General features: G+C 39.3%; 1 protein-coding gene across 1 annotated transcript; it reads left to right on the forward strand.

Moving 5' to 3' along the window:
* Positions 1 to 8,138: 8,138 nt before the first annotated feature.
* Positions 8,139 to 9,725, forward strand: LOC141434752 (uncharacterized). The gene is made up of 3 exons (XM_074097188.1): positions 8,139 to 8,388; positions 8,531 to 8,570; positions 8,692 to 9,725. The coding sequence occupies exons 1-3, from the start codon at positions 8,374 to 8,376 to the stop codon at positions 9,531 to 9,533; spliced, it is 897 nt and encodes a 298-aa protein (XP_073953289.1). The 5' UTR covers positions 8,139 to 8,373; the 3' UTR covers positions 9,534 to 9,725.
* The last annotated feature ends 13,024 nt before the right edge of the window (positions 9,726 to 22,749 follow it).

The following is a 22,749-nucleotide window of genomic DNA, read 5'->3' on the forward strand; positions in this document are numbered from 1 at the left end:
TTTTTTTAAATAAAAACTAAGCAAATAAATGCAATTTATTAATAAACTAATAGCTAAAGTACAACACCGTTTCGAAACATTCTTGGAATGCATCCATAATAGTCTTGGCTTCTATGTCATCGGCCGTAATTTTTTTCTTGAAATCGTACATTTCATTCGAAAACTTTTACCCTAAAAATACCCTAAACTCATAAAAATACCCTAAATTTAGGGTAAAATACCCTAGTCTAGCCTGTAGTTGTTCAGGCTCCTACAACCTCAAGGTGCTAGGGATAACGTTCCTTGGTAGAGCTACAAAATATTTTCGATTATTTTCTTTCTGCACAGATCATTTTAATGGAGCTTCATGACAGCCAGAGTTACTTTTATTATTCAGAGTATTAGCGAGAACAATTGCAAATTGAACATTGTTTAGTACTTATAGCGTGAAATAGACCTGATGTAATGTAACAGCATAACATCCCACAGTAAACACGACTTCCAGATCTGTCACTTTTTATCTGCGATTAAAATTAGCTGTAAGAACATGCGATGTATTATCTACAAGCTAATTTACTTAGTGCTTACTGTCCAGCTAGGTAGTGACCGGGAGTGATCCGCGTTATCGGCCTCACGAGTCGAATACAAAATTATTCCGTGTAACGTTATCGGATGTGTTGTTACCGAAATGTACGTCACTGACAAATGGGTCATTCTACTTTTTAGGGTTCCGTAGCCAAAATGGCAAAAACGATACCTTTATAGTTTCTCCATGTTTGTCTAGTCTGTCCGTCCGTCCGTCTATCCGTCCGCGGCTTTGCTCCGAGACTATCAATGCTAGAAAGCTGTAATTTTGTACGGATAACTACGCAGACAAAATAGTTGAAAAAAATTGAAAATACGTATAATTTTTTTTTAGTAGCTATTGTAAGTTATAACGCATTACGAATATTATAATTTCAAGATTCTTTGAAATCGTATAAACCTGCAGTAAAAAATAGTGACCCAAACATAACAGTTTTTTAGTTGTGTTAAGACATTGTCCAGAAGGGGCGAATTCGTCGCGAATCGTATCGCTCGAATTCATATAGTAGCGCGTGTCGAGAGTCTGGCGTAGTGCACGCGATTTACGCGCGTATTTTGAATTGCGATGTGGGTGGACGCGATGTATTCACGTCTAATACCTCGACAACGCGCATATGAATTCGCGCGATACGATTCGCGACGAATTCGCCCCTTCTGGACAAGGTCTAAGTCGCTTTTTCGGGTACAGCTTGTCTTTTCGCAAAAATTTAGATTTGGGTTCTACCCTAATACCTACCGTAAGTTTAAGATCTCATAGATCTTAAAATGCACAAAAAACTAATCTGTCTATTTCATAATGCTTTTCATTTCGAACGGCTTACCAAACTATATATCTATATCTGTTCTTTTTAAATCCTCGATTGAGCTCATAGCCGTCATGTTTTATCACTTTCTACTACATGTAAGCATACATCGGGCATTAACCCTCGTCATTATCTTGTACCTAATTAATAAAATCCACAGTTCAAAAAAAAAAACGAAATGGTAGGTTAAAATGCTGCAATGAATAGTGCCTAAGTACAAACTACCTACTTAAATTACTACTCACCATGTGAGAGAACCTCGGATAGGTATGAAACTAGTAAAACATTTTTCCATTATTATATAAGTAACTATAGTTCTGTTTCTTAGTATGCCGTTATCGTCAATGAACTGGAACAATTACTTTGCTCACCCGCGACCTTTATGATAGCTTTATACGTATAATGTGTGGAGGTGGTGATATATGGGTTTCTGTGATTTGTGTGTTATTACAGTGTAGAGGTGGAGGAACTGCATGAACACACATTTATTCCATAAACGTAGCTAAGGTCGCGGGTGACCAAAGTAATTGTTTCAGCGCATTGCTAGGTTAAACGTCAGGTGTTTTAATAATACGTAACATTTCAGCAGAATACGGTATTTGACAACTCCTGATTTTGCCATATCTTAATATTATTATGAAAAAATAGATAAACAGATAGTGTTTAGCGAAGAGAAAATTTAAATCGGTTGAAAATTGGATTTATAGTGATTTTTTGAAAAATCTATATACCTGTCTCTTTCTCAAACGCTTTTCTCTATGCAGCAAGTATGGCGGAACTGGCGTGTGACGTCACATGCCAGTATGTTTATCTTGTCTGTCTAATCTTGAATTTCAAACCTTTATAACTTTTTTATTTGTAAAGATAGCTTAAAAATTGTTTTTCTATTCGGTAACAGGCATTGTGTAGTTTTAATTTATAAACATATACAAAAATAGTCAAATACCGTATTACTTTGAATGCATTTTTTGACAATGTTTAATTATTAGGATTTTTCAGGAAATTGTTCGTGTTCATTGTATCAATACATTGATCGATATTCAAAACGTCCGCGTCAAAGGCGCGATGTTATTACATTTTGAATCAAAGATTCCCAAGGTATACTTAGAGACTGTAGAGTTATACTAAACCAACCAATTATAAAACAGTTGTAGAAATACGGTTAATTTTCTAACTGGATAATGATGCCGTAAAATCACATAAATAATTGAAATCGACAAATTCCGACCACTGCCACTGCTACCATTATGGCTGGAATTTGTTGTAGCTTTTTAGGGAAGCCTACATATTAGAGAGAAAAATTAGACAGCTCGATATAAATATTTTTCTATTTATGTTTTTTCTGTGTTTTTGTTGTGATGTAATGTGTTTTTATGTCAATAAATGTTGTGAGTTTGAGTTTGAGGACATATCCAAATTGTTGATGATTTATTTTCTATGTTACAATGTTACAGGTCGCTGAGGTGTCCTCACAGCGTTGCATTTGCATCTGATAGATAACGACTGCTGATGATTTTAAACATATTTTCTACGGGATGCTTATACAGCGTAGGTCAAATATTAATGAGCAAAAATTCAAATACAAAATATTTGAACATTCTTTTACTCCGTTAACAATAGAGTCGTGTTCACATATTTTTGATAAAATCATTGCTCAGAAGTATATGTATAAGAACTTGACTGTACTAGCGTAATAAAAAAAGTGAAACAGTATAAAAATGAGTACAAAATTATAACCAATTTAAAACTGTATAATATTTTTGTTCTAAGAATCCAATAATTTAAGTATTTCGGTTAATAGAATTTTATTTCTCATTGAAAATAATTTGTCACTTAGGTACGTGAGAAACTTAATATCTTATGGATTTATGATTAAATAAGATATTAGACCACTAAAACTATTTTTTTTCTTTATTTTTTTCGGAGAATCAATTCTTTTTGTATCCCTTTTCAGCCCTCGGGGTTGATTTAGAGAAGCCATTTTTAACCTCGGGTCGCGACCTACAATCAGGTCGCGGTTTGTATTGGAATGGGCCGCGGAAATTCTCTACCTACTCATAATTGAAGCATGTGCTACAAACTAGTATTTTTTTTTAAATATTTTACAATGACGTCAATTTGAGCGGTATATTTATGTAAGTCGCGGGCTGCAAATATAATGTATATTTACGTAGCGGGTCGCCAGGTAAAATTGTTAAGAACCTCTAGAGAGAATAACTGCGGGGCAACACTGACTGCAAGATAGGGATGCGATAGTGATCCCGCTGGAGCCTTTAAGTACGGGAACAGTGAAAAAAAATTACTTATGCTATGACTAATATGGCTATGATGTAGTGCGCTGCGAACTCCAGGGAAATTTAGATTTCCTATTATAAAATTGAAAATTAGGCGTACAGATAAGATTGACACATTATTTAGTGCTATTTGCTTTACATGGTATAAAACAAAGTCGCTTCCCACCGTCTGTCTCTTTGTACGTAAGTAAGTTTAAATCTTTTAAACAAAAGAAATTTTAATGCAGTTTTTAACATCCGTTACACGTATATATATATATTTTTTATATATAATGTAGAACTAGCGAGCGCCCCGGCTTCACTCGGCTATATACAGCAGTTTTAAAGAGCGGTGAAAAATGTGAAGTAACTTTGATTATGTACCTTCTTTATTGAACATATTTTTTTATTTTTCACCTGTGCAAAGACGGGGTGGGTCGGTATCTGCTATACAGAGTGGCCCAGGAAGTAGTGACAAACGAAAGTCTAGAGGTAGAGGACCTTACGGAGCACACGAATCACCCCATGTATGTTCCGCGATTTTTCGTAGTTAAGCGAGTTATGGCCTTTTTTCTAATTTTCTACTAAAATGCCACCAATGAGACATATTTATATGCCTCAGTGGTCGCGTTTAACCACACATTCACATCATGGGATCGGATCGGGTTGCATTTATTTTTATTTTTAGGACACTACTTCCTGGGACACACCTGTATAACAGAGAAGATGATGAAGTGACCTTACTGCAATTACCGTATTACTGTTTCTCTATGTTGCAATACAGGCTGACCGTGTCAACCGGTGTCGGTCGGTGCATTCATAATGCATGGAGTTTTTTAATCGTTTTGCTGTTAATGAATTCGAATTGAACAAATCAATACAAAGTACATACATTAAAATCATTGCATAGGAAAGTTTTGAAACTATGTCAGAATAGATAAATAACCTATACTGCAAAAGTGCGAATAGAATGGTCATTGGATATTTACAAGTCTGGGCGTGGCGCAGACGACGATGATTGTTTTTTTAACCCCCGACGAAAAAAGAGGGGTGTTATAAGTTTGACGCCAATGTCAGTTCGTCTGTCTGTCTGAGGCAACGTAACTCTCAAACGGATAGATCGATTTCGAAAGAAGGAAAAAGCGAGTTTCTTTGCAGTGGTTCTTAGTTACGATTGATTGAAATAAATTTTTAAGATGGAGAACTTTGAAATGTCAAGGGTTTTTAAACTTTTTTAATTTGGTTAGGTTATTACAACAGCTAGTTGAGCTCAGGGCCTGTACTTACTACGAAGTGCAAAATTCGAACTTCGTATATTGCTGTCTCGCTGACGCGTATATTATTTAATACGAGTGTGAGGGACGGTACGATACCACAGAATAAGTAATAGTACAAGTACAGAAGTTTCACTGCCGTACAAAAGTGACGTTTAGGCATAAGAATCGTGCCTACTGTATGCTTCTCTGTCTATCGCATAACTCGTGTTCACTCGCACGCGTTGAGTCGCACTGAATCGCCTCAACGTTGGGAGGCCCGGTATGTACTTGTAGCTCGGCGGCGGAATGGCCTAGTGACACCCCCTGACGATATGAACTTCGATTTCCTAGTACCTACCCGCCAGGGCATCATGCCATATATAACTGAACTGTGCAAACAATGGCTTAACGCTCATGCAGTAGTAGATGCTGGCTGTTTCCTCGCCTATCTTTTGTTTAAAATTATTCTTACTAATTTAAAATAAATAATATGGGGCATCTGACAAGATTGAATATTCATAGCTGTTTTGTTAAGCTTGAAATAGAAATTTATTAATTACAATTAATGAACCCTAGAATAGTAATGTCACGCGATGGAGTGAACGCTTGTTTAGCCTGTTCGGTGCAAATTAGAGATCGGTACGCAACAACACAATCTTTCAATTAGGTACAATGTAATAAATAATTGAACTAATATTTGCTGAAATATTGCCACGCCTACATATGTATTCCATGATAAATAAAAATGGAAAAATTATATTCTTTGTTTCGATCCTAAAGCGGCAATCTATCCATTAGGGTGAAGTTAGACAAGTGTATTTTTTGAGTTGTAACTGTGACTAGTTACTGTTGTGAGTCGCGTATTTTCGCGTAGGTAGCGCCAAAGATTTTCGGTTATAATGCTTCGCGGCCTAACAAATACCTACAGTGAAACTAACGTAAAACAATGAAAACGCGGGTAGTTGTGTGCTGGTGCCGAGTTGCGTCGAGCAAGGAGCAGCGGTGGCGCTGCCGTGCGTGGTCCGTCGGCGTGTGCCCCGAGAGGAAGAGCTACGAATTATTGTGGCGTCTAAACATGTCGACGCTAAACTCGATCAATAGACATGTCGAGCTAAACTCGATCAAAGACGTGGGTTATCCGATTTATTTTACATTTTACTACATATACATTGTGCGCGGAACCAGCGGTTTGCGTGTTTACTTCTTGCTGGACGTAACGAGCGTTGTTTGACAAGAGGTTAGGCCCGCCCGGCCACCCGGTTGCGCAGCGCGCGCCGCAACCAATGATGCACACTGATGCGCATTAATGCATTTACATCGGATTTTGTAATAATGATTAATCGGTAGCAACATTAATTCAGCTGGGATTTTGAATTATTAATGCGTTTTAGGATGACGGGCCAATTAATTTTCGACGAGTTGCATACGTTTAGCGTGGCGCCGTAAGAACTGGATTATCACCTTATCTATTTTTTGCGTGACGTCAGCGATTACATTTAAGTATAGCAAAGCTTATGTACTAACTGCGAGGTATTACATCTGAAGACATAACTCACGTTTTTCTCACTCTCCGGGTTGCCTAACGAAAATAAAACGCCAACTCCTGACTATGTAAGATATTGATAGAGTTTTTCAAGTCACTTGAGCGTAAAGATTTTAATACCTTAATAGGTATAGGTAGTTTAGGTATGCCTTAGTATAGGTATGCTGGATTTCGTAGCAGTGACGAAAGAGAAGCAGGAAATAATATGTATAATTTACTCAAACTGAATAAATTTTATACAAAAACAATTGAATGAGTTAGATATTGACTGTAACTACAGGTATTGTTGTAATTTTGTGGTTCTTTGTCATCTGTTTGTTTCTGTCGACCGATTTTTGAAATCACGTTGTTCGGAAGTACAGTCTCGGAATTAAATCCCGTGGAACCTTTTCATAATCAATTTCTCTATGATTTCCTTGGCTGATGTATGGAATCAGTATCACAAAAGTTCCACCATGGTACGCGATACAGTTTCTTTGACTGTACCTACCGTTTTAAAGTTGTGCAGGATGAGGAAAGGAAAACTCTTCTACGAGTCCTATGTCTCTAATGAAGAATAACAGGATCACACATCATCATCACCATTAAAAAGTGGTGAAATATATGCTAAAGAAATACGAGTAGAGTAGGTAGTAGTAAATTACAGGAATAATTCATATATTTTTAAAATGAAATAAATTTTCGGATAGCTGGACGGAATTGGAACACGCATCTCTTGTGGCTTTACGCGTCAGGGGTGTCATACCAACTAGACCACCGGGAATCCAACCAACTTGCTGAAAATTGTAGTGCTAGCGAGGTACGCCAAAAATGGTTTAAAAACATTAGATTGCGTTGACCAAGCGTATTGCTAATAAAAATAAGTACTTTCAACTAATTAATTTTGAAATATCATATCGAAAAAATATTTTCAAACTGTACCTACTTCTTTAAATCAGTCTAGTCGCTTTGCCAGCAAAACCTTTCTGTAGTGTTATATTAGCCTAGTATTAAATCTCAGCCTATATATGTCCACTGCTTCCTTCAGAACAAGAGGGCTTGGGCCATAGTTAGTGCGGATTGGGAATTCACACGCACCATTGAATTGCTTCGCAGGTTTGTGCAGGTTTCCTCACGAGTTTTCCTTCACCGCAAAGCTCGTGGTAAACTTCAAATGTAATTCCGCACATGAATTTCGAAAACTCAGAGTAGTTTGAACCCACGACCTCTGCTTGAGAGGCGATAGGTCAAACCACTAGGCCACCACGGCTTGCTAGGCCACCAGCCTAGTATTAATACCTATCCTATTAAGATTGTTTTTTTGGAATCTTTTTGTATTTTTTATTTCAATTCCAAATTTTTACTTTTACGGTCATCCCGTTAAACCTATATAAATTGAAAATACAAACTGAAATAGATGCACAGAAAAACCAGAAAAATAAGACCAGCACTGGGAATCGAACCCAGGTCCTCGGTACCGCGTGCTATACCGCTACACCACTGCTGGTCAACCTATCCTATTATTCAAGCCACAGACAGACAAGTGCAACATTTTCACAGTGGGATTCTTACCCTATTAGCATTTGCCCAACGCTTTTGTTTAATTGTTTTGTAGATGTTTGCAAACAAGCGTTTCCCGGCATGCACGATGAAAACTATTTTTTCACAGGATGTGATTACAAATTGGACTTCCTAAGGATTATTTCGAGTGATTATGACGCGACGCACGCGCACTCCGCATCTCGCTCGCTCACCAATGCTGCTTCAACAGCTCCTACCACTAGCAGTTTTTTTTCAGCATCAGTATTCAAATGGGCCGGCATCAGCATTGTAAATTGATGTTAATAATTTTCGGTTCAGTATAAAAGTGTAGGAATTTAGTGGAGGGCATTATTACATTCTACGGCTTGATCCGGAGTTGTATTGTAGCGCACAAACAAATAACAAGCACAGCGATGTCCAGTTTCACGGTAAGAATATTGTTTGGTAATTGATTAGTATGATTAGTCTTAGCCATCAAGACTGCTATGTTTTACAAATAAATAAATGATTGATTGATTGATTAAGAGATAGTCATAAAAATATTTTTGAAACAAATATTTTTATTTTCAGATTCTCTTAGTCGTCGCATTGGCGTGCGAAGCATTCGGAGGTGAGTTTAAGAAACTGTTATTGCTTAGATCATTATATATTATAGTTTAGATTAATATGAATATCATTTGACATTTTTATTGAACAAAGTCAATTAATATGTTGCATTTCACTCATTCAAGGTGTGACAAAAGACAACAGCGCTACTGATTCCCATGCCGCTCAGTCCGGCGTTTACTCGGTGGCTACCGGGCACGGACTCGGCGGCGGCCTGATCGGCAGTGCCGGCCTTATCAATGGCGGTCTTATCAGCGGTGGCGTCGTCAACGGCGGGCTCATCAGCGGCGCCGGCATCGTGGGAAGTGGCGCGGCGCTCAACAACGCCGCCGCCGTCGGCGCCGCTCAGCTGGCCGCCATCCAAAACGCACAAGCCGTCCAAGCCGCCAACATCGGCAACGCCGCCGCCGCCGAGATCCATGGGGCTCGCGTCACCGAGGGCGCCGCACGCGCCGGCCAGGTCAACGCCATCGCCAACGCCAACGCCTTGAACAACGCCCGTATCGCCAACTTGCAGAGGGCTCAGGCCGCCGCTTATGAAAACGCGAGGGCCGTGGAGGCGGCTCGCAGCGCCGCCGCCGGCAGCGCCATGGAGGTCGCCCGCGCCGCGGAGGCCGACCGCGTAGCTAACGCCGCCCGCGTCCAAGCCATCCTCGTCGCCAACGCCCGCGCCGTCGAGGCCGCGCGCATCGCTAACGCCGCCCGCGGGCAGGCGGCCGCCGTGGCCGCAAGCGCCGCCCAAGCCCAGGCCGTGGCCGACGCGGCCGCCAGACAGGCCCAACAGGGAGCCCTGCTGCTCGGTGCCGGTCCCATCAACGGCGGCTTGGTGGCGGTAGGCGCGCCGGTCGCCATCGGCGGACTCGGTCTCGGTGGCGCCGCGCTCGGCGCCGGCTGGGGCTACGGCGCGGGTGCCGGTTGGGGCTATGGCGCCGGCGCGGGCCTCGCCCACGGTGGCAAATGGCACTAAACAAACGAACTAGATACCTATACGAATCTCTTGATTAACGCTCCGTTATCACTCAATTAGGTTCTACATCCATTTCGGTTTTCCTCCATAGAAATGGTTGGCGGCAGATCTCAGTACACTGTATACGTAAATTTTGACTTTAGTCTTCGAAAAATTTATGTGACTGTTTTTTAATAAATAAATATTAAATAACTTAAGCCTATTATTTAATTTTTTTTTAATCAAAACGTGATTTTCAACTCTTAGTTCTAAACATATTGGTAGTAGGTAGGGTAAACCATACAGTAAATGGCCACGTTACAGTAATTGCCCATTTGATTTTTTTATACGAAACAACAATAATACAAATAATTTTATGATAAAAGCGACTAGATTATTTTAATTAGCACGATATTTGCTATAATTATCACCACTTTTCTTTGTAAATTTTTTATTTAAATCAAGGGGGCAATTACTGTACCGTGGCCATTACTGTACGGTTTACCCTACATAGGTACGTATCAGAGGAGATTTAGTACCTATATCTCAACATCTCGCTGTTAGGTTAAGCACTGTACCTATTTAGTAAGAAAACAAATCTTTGTTTAAGAAAAAACTTTATCTATAACAAAGTAATATCAAATGTCGAACGTGATTATCATAAGTTCAAGGTATGTTTATAAATCCTAGCGATTATGATATCAAGTAAAACAATGACTTACAGTACTTTGTTTAAGTTTTATAACCATCTCTAGTAAACAGGCTAACTAATTACTTAGTAACCAGTTAATTAAGCAGACTTAGTACCTAGTAGGTAGTAGGAATTGACATGGTGATTTTCTGTAACATTATTTTAATATGCATCTTTTTTTAGTTACCTATGTTATCTTTTAATTCTTTTATGATATTATTATTAGGCATTTGATTATTATGATTTTATCGTAAAGTTATTGTTAGTTTAAGCATATTAATTTAGTTTTTGAAATTGAATGCCAAAGGACTGATAACAAAGAACAAATAATACCTAGTACAAGCTGACGGTCATACCTATTTTGTTGTTAAATTATTTTGTGGTAACATTTAACAGTTAAAATATCATTCAGTGAGAAAAATAGGTCGAAGAGCTGTTTTCAGTTAACAAAACTGCAATTTTCTTGTCTCTATGATAAGCCATACCCAATACGTTAACTGTTGTACAGTCACCTGTATTAAATAATATCATGCACCCGCAGAGGAGCGGCAAAAATATGCAACACGTCCTTACCGGTCTTAGAACCAGAGTCGTATCAGATATTTGTGCACTCATTGTTGTGCCAGATATTGGTGATGGTGACTGTATTTACCTGGTTTGATAATAACTTGCACTCAGGCAGTTTAAGCAAGTACAGTCAAGGAAACTGAATCACGTACCGCACCAGAGGCCGCATCGCCTAACGTTTCTGACGCTCGCGATCGCAATCAAATGTCAGTTTTTGTAGGTATGCGAAATCTGTCCTTTGATTGCGGTCGCGAGCGTCAGAAACGTTCTTTAGGCAATACGGCCATAGGTTGGAACCTTTTCTTAATCTATTTCGCTATGATTTCTTTGGCAAATTTTTTATTGACAATTAAGAATAATAAAATAGATAATAAGCATTAAATAAAAAAAAACCTATCCTAGACTTAAACACTGACAAAATAATAATAAAACCTAAAACTAAAACACAGTACTTAAAAAGTATCCCTTAGGTAAGGTCCCGAAGATACTGGCAGCGTTGCCTCTTTGAATAGCTAACCTAATTGTTGTACGAGGAAGATGCCAGCCCATCGGTCACCTGTGTCGTCTACTAACCTTTTCGAAATTTCTTTAAAAAGTTTTTAAGCGCAAATGTATGGGATTGTCAACATGACATTAGTAGCACAAAGGTTCCACCCTGGTAGGTACGTGATTCAGTTTCCTTGACTGTACGACTATGCGGACACATCGTTATAAAATCGTTATAATATAAAGTTTATAACGATGTGTCTACATACATAAACAATAATATGATAAACAATTCATCACGAACAATTGTTTTTTTATCGATACATTATTTATGAAATTATCTTAACATGACAGCATGAACAGTCATACGCAGTGGGTTTTCCCACAAAGAGACCACTGATTCAGAAGTGCCTATAATACTCCACTGTAGTAGGTATAGGCGATGTATCTACATAGTTATCTCCTTGTCTCTAGGAGATATGCAGGGCGTCCCACGGCTATGCCACATGGAGGGGAAGTAGGTACCTTAAATATTGACGATAGACAATTTTACTGAAAGGAGATACCATGGTCGCACTGTTTTTGTTTTTACTGATCACGAATAAGTACATAGATAGATAGTTCACGAAGGCGTGTACTGAAAAATAAATGCCTACCAATACTAAATACAGATGTACCTATATGTAGCGGAAAGTCTCCGAAAAGTTGGAAAAGCAAAATTAGTAAATTTTGTAAAAAAAACAAAGTTGGAAAAGCAAAAGTTGGAAATTTTGTAATTTCCTTTGGCACATCAATAATGCTAAATAAGTTTTTTTTTAAATTGTTAATACAAGCTTTTTTTGCTGTGTTTGACATGCAACCAACGGTAGTACTATTAGTTATTCTGTGATCCAACTTACATTGTGTAAGTGCTTATATCAAATTTAAATTCTGCCCCTGGAAGTGGGTGTTGGGTGGGTGGGGTCTTGATCTACTTTCGGGTTGGTTTGTGGGCTAGAAATTTGTATGCCAAGATTTGACCCAAACCAACACGGCGAGTCAAATTAAAGCTTGTGCAAGTAAGAATATATTTCTTGTATCCTTTATTTATTAATTAAAAAATGCGTTTTGGAAGTTTTAATTGGCGGTGAGCCTTATTTGCGCAGGTACACAATTCACACATCTAGATCTTAAATAAGCCCGACTGACACATGTCAAACCACAGACCTCGATTTTAGGTCTGTGTTGGGTCATTCACAGACCTATAATCGATCTGTGCTGTCATTAGTCAAGGGCGGACTGACATGGGACTGACTGAGGGGCACGCCGCCATACAAATACAGCGCGAGCCAGGAGGAGTGGACCTATAGTCGTCTACCTGATGGGCTTCTATCACTCCTCCTGGCTCGTGCTGAGGCACCGACTTCAAACTGGTACCTAGATTAAGGTCAAACAAAAAAGGTATTATTTTTTGCTTTTCAGTTTTTTCGGCGGTTTAATTTTTTTGTTAAAAAGATTTTATTTTATACTTTTTTCCCACCTTTGGGGTGTTTTTTTTTCCAAATGTATATAATACCAACTTCAAGGTATACCCTATCTAATAAAAAAGAATTATGAAAATCAGACTACTCTGTAAAAAGTTATGCCTGGTCATACAGTACAATCAGCGACTGAACAATCAATCATCCCCTGTTTTCTTACCCTTAGGGTAGGAATATTTTTTCCAAATTTAAATTTAAAATAATTTCCCAAATGTATATTATACCAACTTCAAGGTATACCCTATCCAATAAAAAAGAATCATCTAAATCGGACTACTCTGTAAAAAGTTATGCGTGGTCATACATAAAAAAAATAAATATATATATACGGTTCGACTTGAGAACCTCCTCCGTTTTTTTCGTCGGTTAAAAAGAGGTATTTTCTATATTATTTTCTCTGTTACAAAAGTTAACTACCTACTTAATCGTGTTTTGGCACACGACAAAATGAAGTCAATGAAATAAAAAATTATTTAGGTTACTGATATCACTTTAATATGTTGTTTAATTGCTGGGAAAAAATCATGATCCCGACACCCAAATTTCCAATGCGTCATCTTAATTAAGCAAAAGTGTAAACAGGCTGGGAATAATTCAAAATTACTGATAATACGCCGTATATAAAGCTGGTCTTACGAAATCGCGGCATAACTTCAAGTTTATTCAAGACATCATGGTTTTCAAAGTAAGTGTATAAAATATTTCGTTTCATAATTTCGACGTACAAGTTTCTACAGTCAAGTGCAAAAATATACATGTACTTATCTATTCGAATCGAATCACACAAAAATATGTTACCACGGCCTTATTACGTCGGTGTAAGTGTCTGTGTTACATATTTTTACCTGACTGCGAGGAGCGGTAATTTTTTTAGAAGGGGGGGGGCGGATAAGTCCATATTTTTTCACTTAAGTAACTGTACCGCCTCATGAGCATCTTTATTCACCAGGAAATAGCTCACTTGCTATTTTCTTACTTGTAGTTTATCGTATTTAGTCAAGTGCATTGAACGCATATAAGCGGTTGCCCAGTGCCTCAAAGGCGTACCGTGCTTATAGCCTACCCAACGAAGACCAAAAACTGGCTCTCAGGGAAAAAAACTCGTGTATAAGCGAATTTTGGCATAGTTGTAGGGAATGGTGTTTTAAACTTCCAAATAAACTTTTTCATTTTCATTTTAATTTTTCAAACCACATACCTACTAAAAGTACTGATGGGTGTCTATCACCACCACCACCACACTACACTGACGCGTTTCGAACTTAACCAGAGCTCATCTTCAGAGCGACACAACCGTACACCATGCTAGCTGCTGCCTGCTGCTATGATGGGTTTGTGTGATTTGTGTGTGTTCTTAGTGTGGAGAAGGAGGAACTGCATGAATACGCATATTTTGCATAAGGTCGCGGGTGAGCAAAGAAATTCTTTTAGTTCATTGATATGGACCTCCGCAAAGTAACGCCTGATTCAATTAATTATTTAAAAATTGGCATGCGTAGCCGTGCAGGCACGTTTATATCTTAAATGAATCTGAATGTTGTATCTAATTATATTCAATTCCGTTGTTATCGTAATACTAGTATAGTTGCTAAAATTGCAATGGAGAAGTCTAAGAAAATATGATTAAATGAAGAGTCGCGTAGTTGGTTTTGTGTTAGAGATAATTTGAAATTACATCTTAAGAGTCTAACATCTAGGAGCACGACGTACGGTTGTGGTGCTCTGAAGATAAGCTCTGGTTGAGTTCGAAACGCGTCAGTGTAGTGTGTTGGTGGTGATAGATGGGTTTGTGTGATTTGTGTGTGTTCTTACAGTGTGGAGGTGGAGGAACTGCATGAACACACATATTTTGCATAAGCTTAGCTATCATAAGGTCGCGGGTGAGCAAATAAATTCTTTTAGTTCAGTTAAAATGATACAATGAGTTAATTATTTGGAAATAAGAACACTCGCTCAAGATTGCCCAACTTGCTTTCATGTCTTTCGTTTTGGACAAGAAGCTTCAATGATAGAGAACCGGTTGATGTCATTTACTTCGATTATGAGAAGGCCTTTGATAAAGTACCTACTTCAAGACTATTACAAAGAATAAAATTCGTCGGAATACGAGGAAAACTTCTCAACTGGATCGAGGCATTTCTGCGGCACGGAACGTTTCGTGTGAAAATTGGCGACACACTGTCTGAGGAGCGAGAGATCCTCAGTGGCGTGCCGCAAGGCTCCTTTCTTGAACCGCTGTGCTCTACATAATCTACACACATTCGACTTGCCTTGTGCCCTGCACTGCAGCATCAGTATTTTTGCTGATCGAACCCGCAACCGCTAGCTTCATAGTCAGGGTCACTAACAACTTAGCTATCTGGTCGTCTAAGTAAATACCTTGTATAACGTGGGGGACGCCACAATGGAGAAATCTCTCTCTAGGCAGATGTCATGCCTGAGTGCCTCACTTTCTTATTTAAATGTTATTTTCAGATCGCTTGCTTGGTGCTGGCGCTGACAGTAGCAGTCTACGGTAAGTTCAAAACTTCATTGATGTTGCACAGTCAACCAATTTGATTCCTATCGAAAATACAAACTGAAACATAGATGCATAGAAAAACCAGAAAAAATAGACCAGCGCTGGGAATCGAACCCAGGTCCTCGGCATTCCGTGCCGCGTGCTATACCGCTACACCACCGCTGGACAGTGATACAGACACGAATTTTACATACGTAAATATATATACACACGGTGCATAAGAAAACTGCACTATCCTATCATACACTGCTTATTTCTGTGCAGCCCACCACGGCTGCGGTAACCACGGCGGCCACGAAGGCGGTGACCACCACGGTCAGGGTAGTTTCGGTGGTGACGCTGGCTTCGGCGGTGGTAGCCATGGAGGATTCGGAGGTCAGGGTGGACATGGCGACGGTCAGGGTGGATTCGGTGGACAGAGTGGACACCAAGGCCAGGGTGGTTCCGGAGATGAATCCAACCGGTGGTAGCCACGGCCAGAAGGGAGGAGTATACCAGCAACACGGATACTAGACTTAAGACCGTAAAATTTCAAACTACTTAATAGAAATTTACTCGACAGTATCTATCAACACCACGAAGCTGTTATTTTTCCACAAATGTACAAGCTATTAGTCTAGCTTCCCGCTGCATAACTTAGTTAAAGAATTTACTCGAATACTGTTATATTATTAAGATAATAAAAGAATACGATGAACTAGACTTGTTTTGATGACGTTAACCCTATCGAAAAGTAGATTAATGCCTATTTCTCCATCTATCTATCTATCTATCTATATTGCATATAAGAAAGCTGAACAGGGTCGAAAGTCTGTACCTACATGGAAGATATCCGAAAAAAAGTTGGCTGGGAATCCATAACAGAACACGTTCCAACAGTTTTTAGATTTTTTTTCTGTTTGCATGTGTATCTGTTTATCGGTTTGTCTGTTTATTTAACCGCGCATCACGTGAGAACGGCTGAATGGATTTTGATGCAAACTTTACTAATCTGTCGAGAAAATCCCCGACCAGGTTCAATTCATTCCCTAAAAACGGGGGTAGCCACTGGTTGAGTTTAGACCTCAATTACGCTTATAAAGCACGCTACACACTTTCACAACACAATTTCCCTTCCCTGTCCTTATTCCTGAACGTACCTGATTTTTGTATCTGTGATGTTGGCACTACTGTGTTGACGTCACGCCATCGCCCTTCGAAAAAACTACAAATCGCGCGCGCACCTCCTCTCCCGCATTTTCAAGAATATATATTTAAAATACCTCGAAGTGAACCGCTTGGACTCTCAAATTGTGCAGTGCTGCAGTGACGGACATAATTGCCTGAAAACCTAGTGCCAGCCAGTGAAAAAGCTATTACCCCGCAGAACCAGTGCATATCCAGGTACCTACATCCTGTTTTATCCTACAAAAAACTCTCCATCCTCTTTGTTGGTCCTTCTCCCCGTGATCCTCTATACATTCACATTTAAAACCGCCCTTTATTTCACATACACACCGCTTCAGTTATTCATAATTTGGATTTTTCATACTTTTTCATACCGCCATATTGGTTACCGCGTGCTAACCGCACGACGTTTACTACTTATTTTATACTTTGTGTGTACATTCATAGTTTACAAACATGGATAAAGTAACAATATTAGACGCTAAACGTAAAAGTTTATTTTCTTTGCTCCAAAATATGTACGATCTTAGCCGTACAGTCGAATCCGCGGAAGCTCGAACAAGTTTTCTAGTTAGAACAAAAACAGTTGACAAACTACGGTCAGAATTTACTGAAGTAATTGAACAATTGAACTGCGCTAGGATGACAAATGACCCTAACTACGTACCATCTTTTAAAGAAATCGAATCTTTTGACGAAATTTACTGTCATGTCAAATGCATAGAAGAATCGCTGACGAAACCGCTAATAAAATCTGAATCGGTTCCGAGACCTTCCACTAAATCTAAACTTATGTTACCAGCTTTGGAGTTAATTTCATTCAACGGCGATCCAGCCCGTTGGCCACTTTTCTATCAAAATTTCAATGAGATGATTCATCAAAATGAAAGCCTGACGGATGCCGAACGAGTGCAATACCTAGTCTCGAAATTGTCAGGGTCAGTTTCCTCGATCATCGCGGGAATCCTGCCCGTGGCTTCTAACTATCAAACTATTTGGAAGTTACTCGTAAATAAATATCAAGATGAACGCACTTTAGGTACTCAGTATTTAGATAAGATGTTCAATTTCAAGCCTTTGACCACCGCTACACCGCAAAACCTAGACTCATTTGTCGAACAATACTGTGCCTCCGTTGCAGCACTTAAAGCACTCAAAGTCCCTGATTTAGCCGATTTCATAGTTACGCATATCGCTCTGAACAAACTGGACAAAGATACTATCCAATTGTTTGAACAAAACAACCGCTCTGAAAAATTGCCTACTTTTGAATCTCTCGAAAAGTTTGTTAAAAACCAAAGCAAAATACTCACTCGCACGCAATTAACTATAAAACCGAAAACAAATACTCTTTTCGAACCCGCTAAAACGCATCAAAATAACTTTCACAACAAATACAACGCTCCCGCAAAATCGCAATCGCAAAATAATTACTCGCAAAATACCTATAATAAAAACAAACCTTTTCAATCATACGTGATGAATACTAACCCGCAAAACTCACCACTCCCGCTAAACACGCAATATCATTCCCTAAATCAAGCAAACATGCATACTTGTATTGTTTGTCATAACGAAAGACACCCGCTATATTTCTGTAAGAAATTTAATGACCTCGACGCGAACGATAGATATTCGGTAGTAATAAAAAATTCATTCTGCAAAAATTGCCTTGGTTTTCATAATGTACAGGCATGCAAATCTACAAAAACATGTATCAGATGCAACAAAAAGCATCATTCTTTGCTGCATGTGGACAACTTTGTTTACCAACCTCAACACCGGCAACTAAACGTCAAATCACCGGCGCCCGAGCAGTTCAAAACAAATATGGCGGCTGACAGTCAACAGAATTCGCAATCGCAACCCCTTGATAATAACAAACCGCCTTATCAATGTCTTTTGACATCCGATAAAAGAATAAACGCGAGCTTTTATAACGACGTAGTGCCCACCGCGTGTGTCGATGTGGTAAACAGTGATGTGAAACCTGCGCAAATAAGAGTCTTATTAGATACAGGCTCGACCGCGAATTTTGTTACTGAGGCTTGTTGTAAACGATTGAACTTACAAATTAATTACCAACCCTCGTCCGTACACGGAATAGGTATGAGTGTGAAACCTGTGCTCGGTTATACGGTGATAGTGTTTCGATCTCGAACGGATTCTCGCTGTCAATATTCAATCAAAGCCGCTGTTGTGGAGCAAATCACAGGTAATTTACCTACCACTCGTTTAAATACAAACGTCTTGCAATATTTCATGAATATACCGCTCGCTGACGAATTGTTTTACGTGCCATCCGAGATCGATTGTGTTATCGGATCGGGACTGTTCCCGCACTTGCTGTTATCAGGCAAGGTCACTCACCCCGAAACACGTGTCATCGCGATGCAGTCTACTTTAGGCTACATAGTCATGGGCGAAGCGGAAAGCGATTTGTATTCGTCACAAAACTCGAGTGTTTCGTGTCACGCGTTTATAGAAAATAGTGATGTTAATTTAAATAATATGGTGCAAAAATTCTGGAATTTGGAATCCTTACCTGCGCGCAAAATATTAAGTCCGGAAGAGCAACAATGCGAAAAACTATTCAATGAAACCATATCCCGCGAATCTGATGGTAGATATGTTGTCTCTTTGCCATTCTCTGATGACCCGCGACAGTTAGGTGACTCATACAAAACCGCTAAACGCCGCCTCTTATCGCTTGAACGCAGACTAGACTCTGACCCGAACTTACGATTGGGCTATAATGCCACAATGCAAGATTATATGGATAAAGGATATTTAGAGAAAGTTTCTGAACCGCAAGCTCCCACTCTCGCTTATCACATACCTCACAGAGCAGTATACCGCCCTGATAAAGATACCTCGAAAATTCGAATTGTATTGGATGCTAGTGCCAAAACAACCTCTGGCAAAAGCCTCAATGACATAGTACACTGTGGTCCTAACTTACAAACAAACATATTTGACTTACTAGTGAATCTGCGCATCTTTGCTGTTGCTATCTCGGGAGATCTGGAAAAAATGTATTTTCAATTAAAATTAATCACAGAACACAAATCGTTTCAAAGAATATTATTCAGATTTCATGCAGACCGCGATCCTATTGAAACCTATGAGTTTCAACGAATTTCATTTGGACTAAAATGCTCACCTTACCTTGCTATGCGTGTCGTTCGCCAACTTGCACTCGATGAGGGTCAAAATTATCCCGAAGCTGCTCGAGTTGCCCCGCTCTACTCATACATGGATGACTTTATTCACTCAGTCCCTTCACCAGACGAAGCGCTTCAATTATATGATCAGCTGGTCAAAATGTTTGCCAGTGGTGGTTTCAACCTCACTAAATTCATATCAAATTCACCTCAGTTTTTGCAAAATATACCTGTAGAATCGCGTGCCTCAAAGAATTTAAATTTTGACTCTGAATCAGAAACAAAGTTAGTAGGACTTCGATGGGACCCAGTTACAGATTGTTTCACTTTTAAAGTTGATGTCTCTGAAAATGGAAAATGTACTAAACGTTTTATTCTGTCAAAGACTGCTGCTCTCTATGACCCTTTAGGTCTGCTCGCTCCTCTCACAGCTTATATGAAACTTTTGGTACAAGAATGCTGGAAACGTGATTTGTCCTGGGATGATGATACTCCTAGCGACATTCAGAAAATTTGGACTCAGATCCAGAATGAGCTCTCTAACCTGTCTCAAATAAAAATACCTAGGCATGTAGGTGTATTTCCCTGTTCAGAAATCACACTTGTAGGTTTTGCTGATGCAAGTGAAAAATGTTATGGTGCTGTCATATATTTAAGGATAGGCTCACTTACCTCACCCGCTTCCAGTGTGTCGCTGTTATGCGCTCGCTCGCGCCTCGCCCCGCTCAAGAAAATAACCCTCGCACGTCTCGAGTTGTGCGCCGCTCATCTCCTCGCTCAGCTTGTACAGGCCGTTCTTAAAGTATTTAATGCCAGATGCAAAGTTAATAATATTATTGCATTCTCAGACTCCACATTACTTTAGCATGGATTCATTCCTCTCCCCACAGATGGCAAACCTTCATAGCCAATAGAACTTCTGCTATCCAAGAAATTATCTCCCCTCCATTTGGCACCACATACCTGGTCATGAAATCCGAGTGATTTAATTTCGCGTGTGTCACTCCAAACAAATTGATAAATACAATTGTGTATGTTTTAAGATTTGCTAAAATTCTCAAGAATAAAGGATGCATAACTGTCTCAGAACTCGAGTTAGCTGAAACTCGTTTAATAAAAGCTGTACAAAATAAACACTTTGCCTCAGATATCAATGACATAAAACTAATAAACCTCTCCGCACTCCCATGAGAAAATTAAACGCTTTTATTGATAATGAAGGTATCCTTCGTGTTGGTGGACGCTTACATAACGCTCCAATGGCTTATGAACAAAAGCACCCTGTACTTATACCAGCTAAAAACAAAATAGCTTCTATGTTAGTTGAACACTGTCATCGTATAAACCTCCACACGGGACCTAGCTTAGTCCTCGGTCTTTTAAGACATAAATATTGGCTACTGCCAGCTCGTAGTTTGGTCCGTAGAGTAATTCACGCATGTAATAAATGTTTCAAACATAAACCCAAAGAATTACACCCTTTGATGGGTAATTTACCCGAGTTTCGCGTTACTCAACAAAAATGTTTTTCAAAATGCGGAGTTGACTATATGGGTCCTATCTATATCACGCTAGGTAAAAAACGTGGAATCAAAAGCCAAAAGGCTTATGTCTGTTTATTTGTGGATTTAATTTCTAAAGCCATTCATTTAGAGCTAGTCTCTGACTTGTCAACTGAAATGTACATTGCTGCTTTCAAACGCTTCATTTCCCGCCGCGGCCCTGTCGCTCTCATTCTCAGCGATGGTGGAAAAAACTTTATAGGTGCTCGAAATCAATTTAATGAGATTTACTCCATAGTCTGCTCTGACGAATTTAATAAGGCAGTTATTCGTGAGTTAACTCCACAAAAAATTGAGTTCAAAATTAACCCGCCTTATGCGCCCCATATGGGAGGACTATGGGAAGGAAACATTAAACAGGTTAAAACTCACTTGTCCAAAGCTATTGGCTCCCAAATTTTGACTTACGAAGAGTTAAATACTGTCCTTGTTCAGATCGAAGCGCTTATGAACTCTAGGCCTTTATGTGTCCTTAGCAGCGACCCTTCAGAGCCATTAGCTCTCACTCCCTCACATTTTTTAAATTTAACCCCATTAAAGTACATTCCAGCTGTAAACTTAGATGACATTTCTATAAACCGCTTGCAAAGATATAAACTAATTGATAAAATGGTCCAATCTTACTGGCAGAGATGGCACATTGAATATCTTACCTCATTACAGAGTCGTGAAAAATGGAATACTATTTCCAATCCTGTTAAAAAGGGTCAGGTTGTAATTGTCAGAGAAGAAAAACTTCCACTTCTCTGTTGGCCCCTTGCCGTGGTTGAGGAGACTTACCCTGGTAATGATGGCATTACCAGAGTTGTTAAAGTTAAAACTAAGACTGGTACTTATATACGCCCTGTGGTACGTGTATGTCCACTTCCCACTCAATAATAATCACCAAATATCACCTTAGTATTCTTAATATGTAAAAAAAAAAAAAAAAAGTTTTGATATCTTCAATTTTGCAAATTCTATAGTTCTCTAGATATCTTAGCATACCTCTAATAATGTAAAAACTTCTCTAGCTCCTCATCCCGCTTCAAATAAATTAAAATTAAGTTTTTAATATGAATGTACTCGCTACACTTTAAATGTCCTCAATGTTGGAGTATCACTCCAAGGCGGGGGAGTATGGTTAGGCCGAATTATATTACACCTTATAAAGCACGCTACACACTTTCACAACACAATTTCCCTTCCCTGTCCTTATTCCTGAACGTACCTGATTTTTGTATCTGTGATGTTGGCTCTACTGTGTTGACGTCACGCCATCGCTCTCTTCGAAAAAACTACAAATCGCGCGCGCACCTCCTCTCCCGCATTTTCAAGAATATATATTTAAAATACCTCGAAGTGAACCGCTTGGACTCTCAAATTGTGCAGTGCTGCAGTGACGGACATAATTGCCTGAAAACCTAGTGCCAGCCAGTGAAAAAGCTATTACCCCGCAGAACCAGTGCATATCCAGGTACCTACATCCTGTTTTATCCTACAAAAAACTCTCCAGCCAACTACACTCGATTGAGTTTAGCACCTGAATTGACGCTTCTTAGGAAGGAGGTGCAGACTTT

The sequence above is a fragment of the Choristoneura fumiferana genome, chromosome 14 (genome assembly GCF_025370935.1).
Source record: "Choristoneura fumiferana chromosome 14, NRCan_CFum_1, whole genome shotgun sequence".
Lineage (NCBI taxonomy): Eukaryota > Metazoa > Arthropoda > Insecta > Lepidoptera > Tortricidae > Choristoneura > Choristoneura fumiferana.

Bases quoted from the DNA above. Each gene is read 5' to 3' on its own strand.
- LOC141434752 (XM_074097188.1), top strand. The intron at 8,571-8,691 runs GTGAGTTTAAGA...CACTCATTCAAG, and splicing joins GGCGTGCGAAGCATTCGGAG to GTGTGACAAAAGACAACAGC.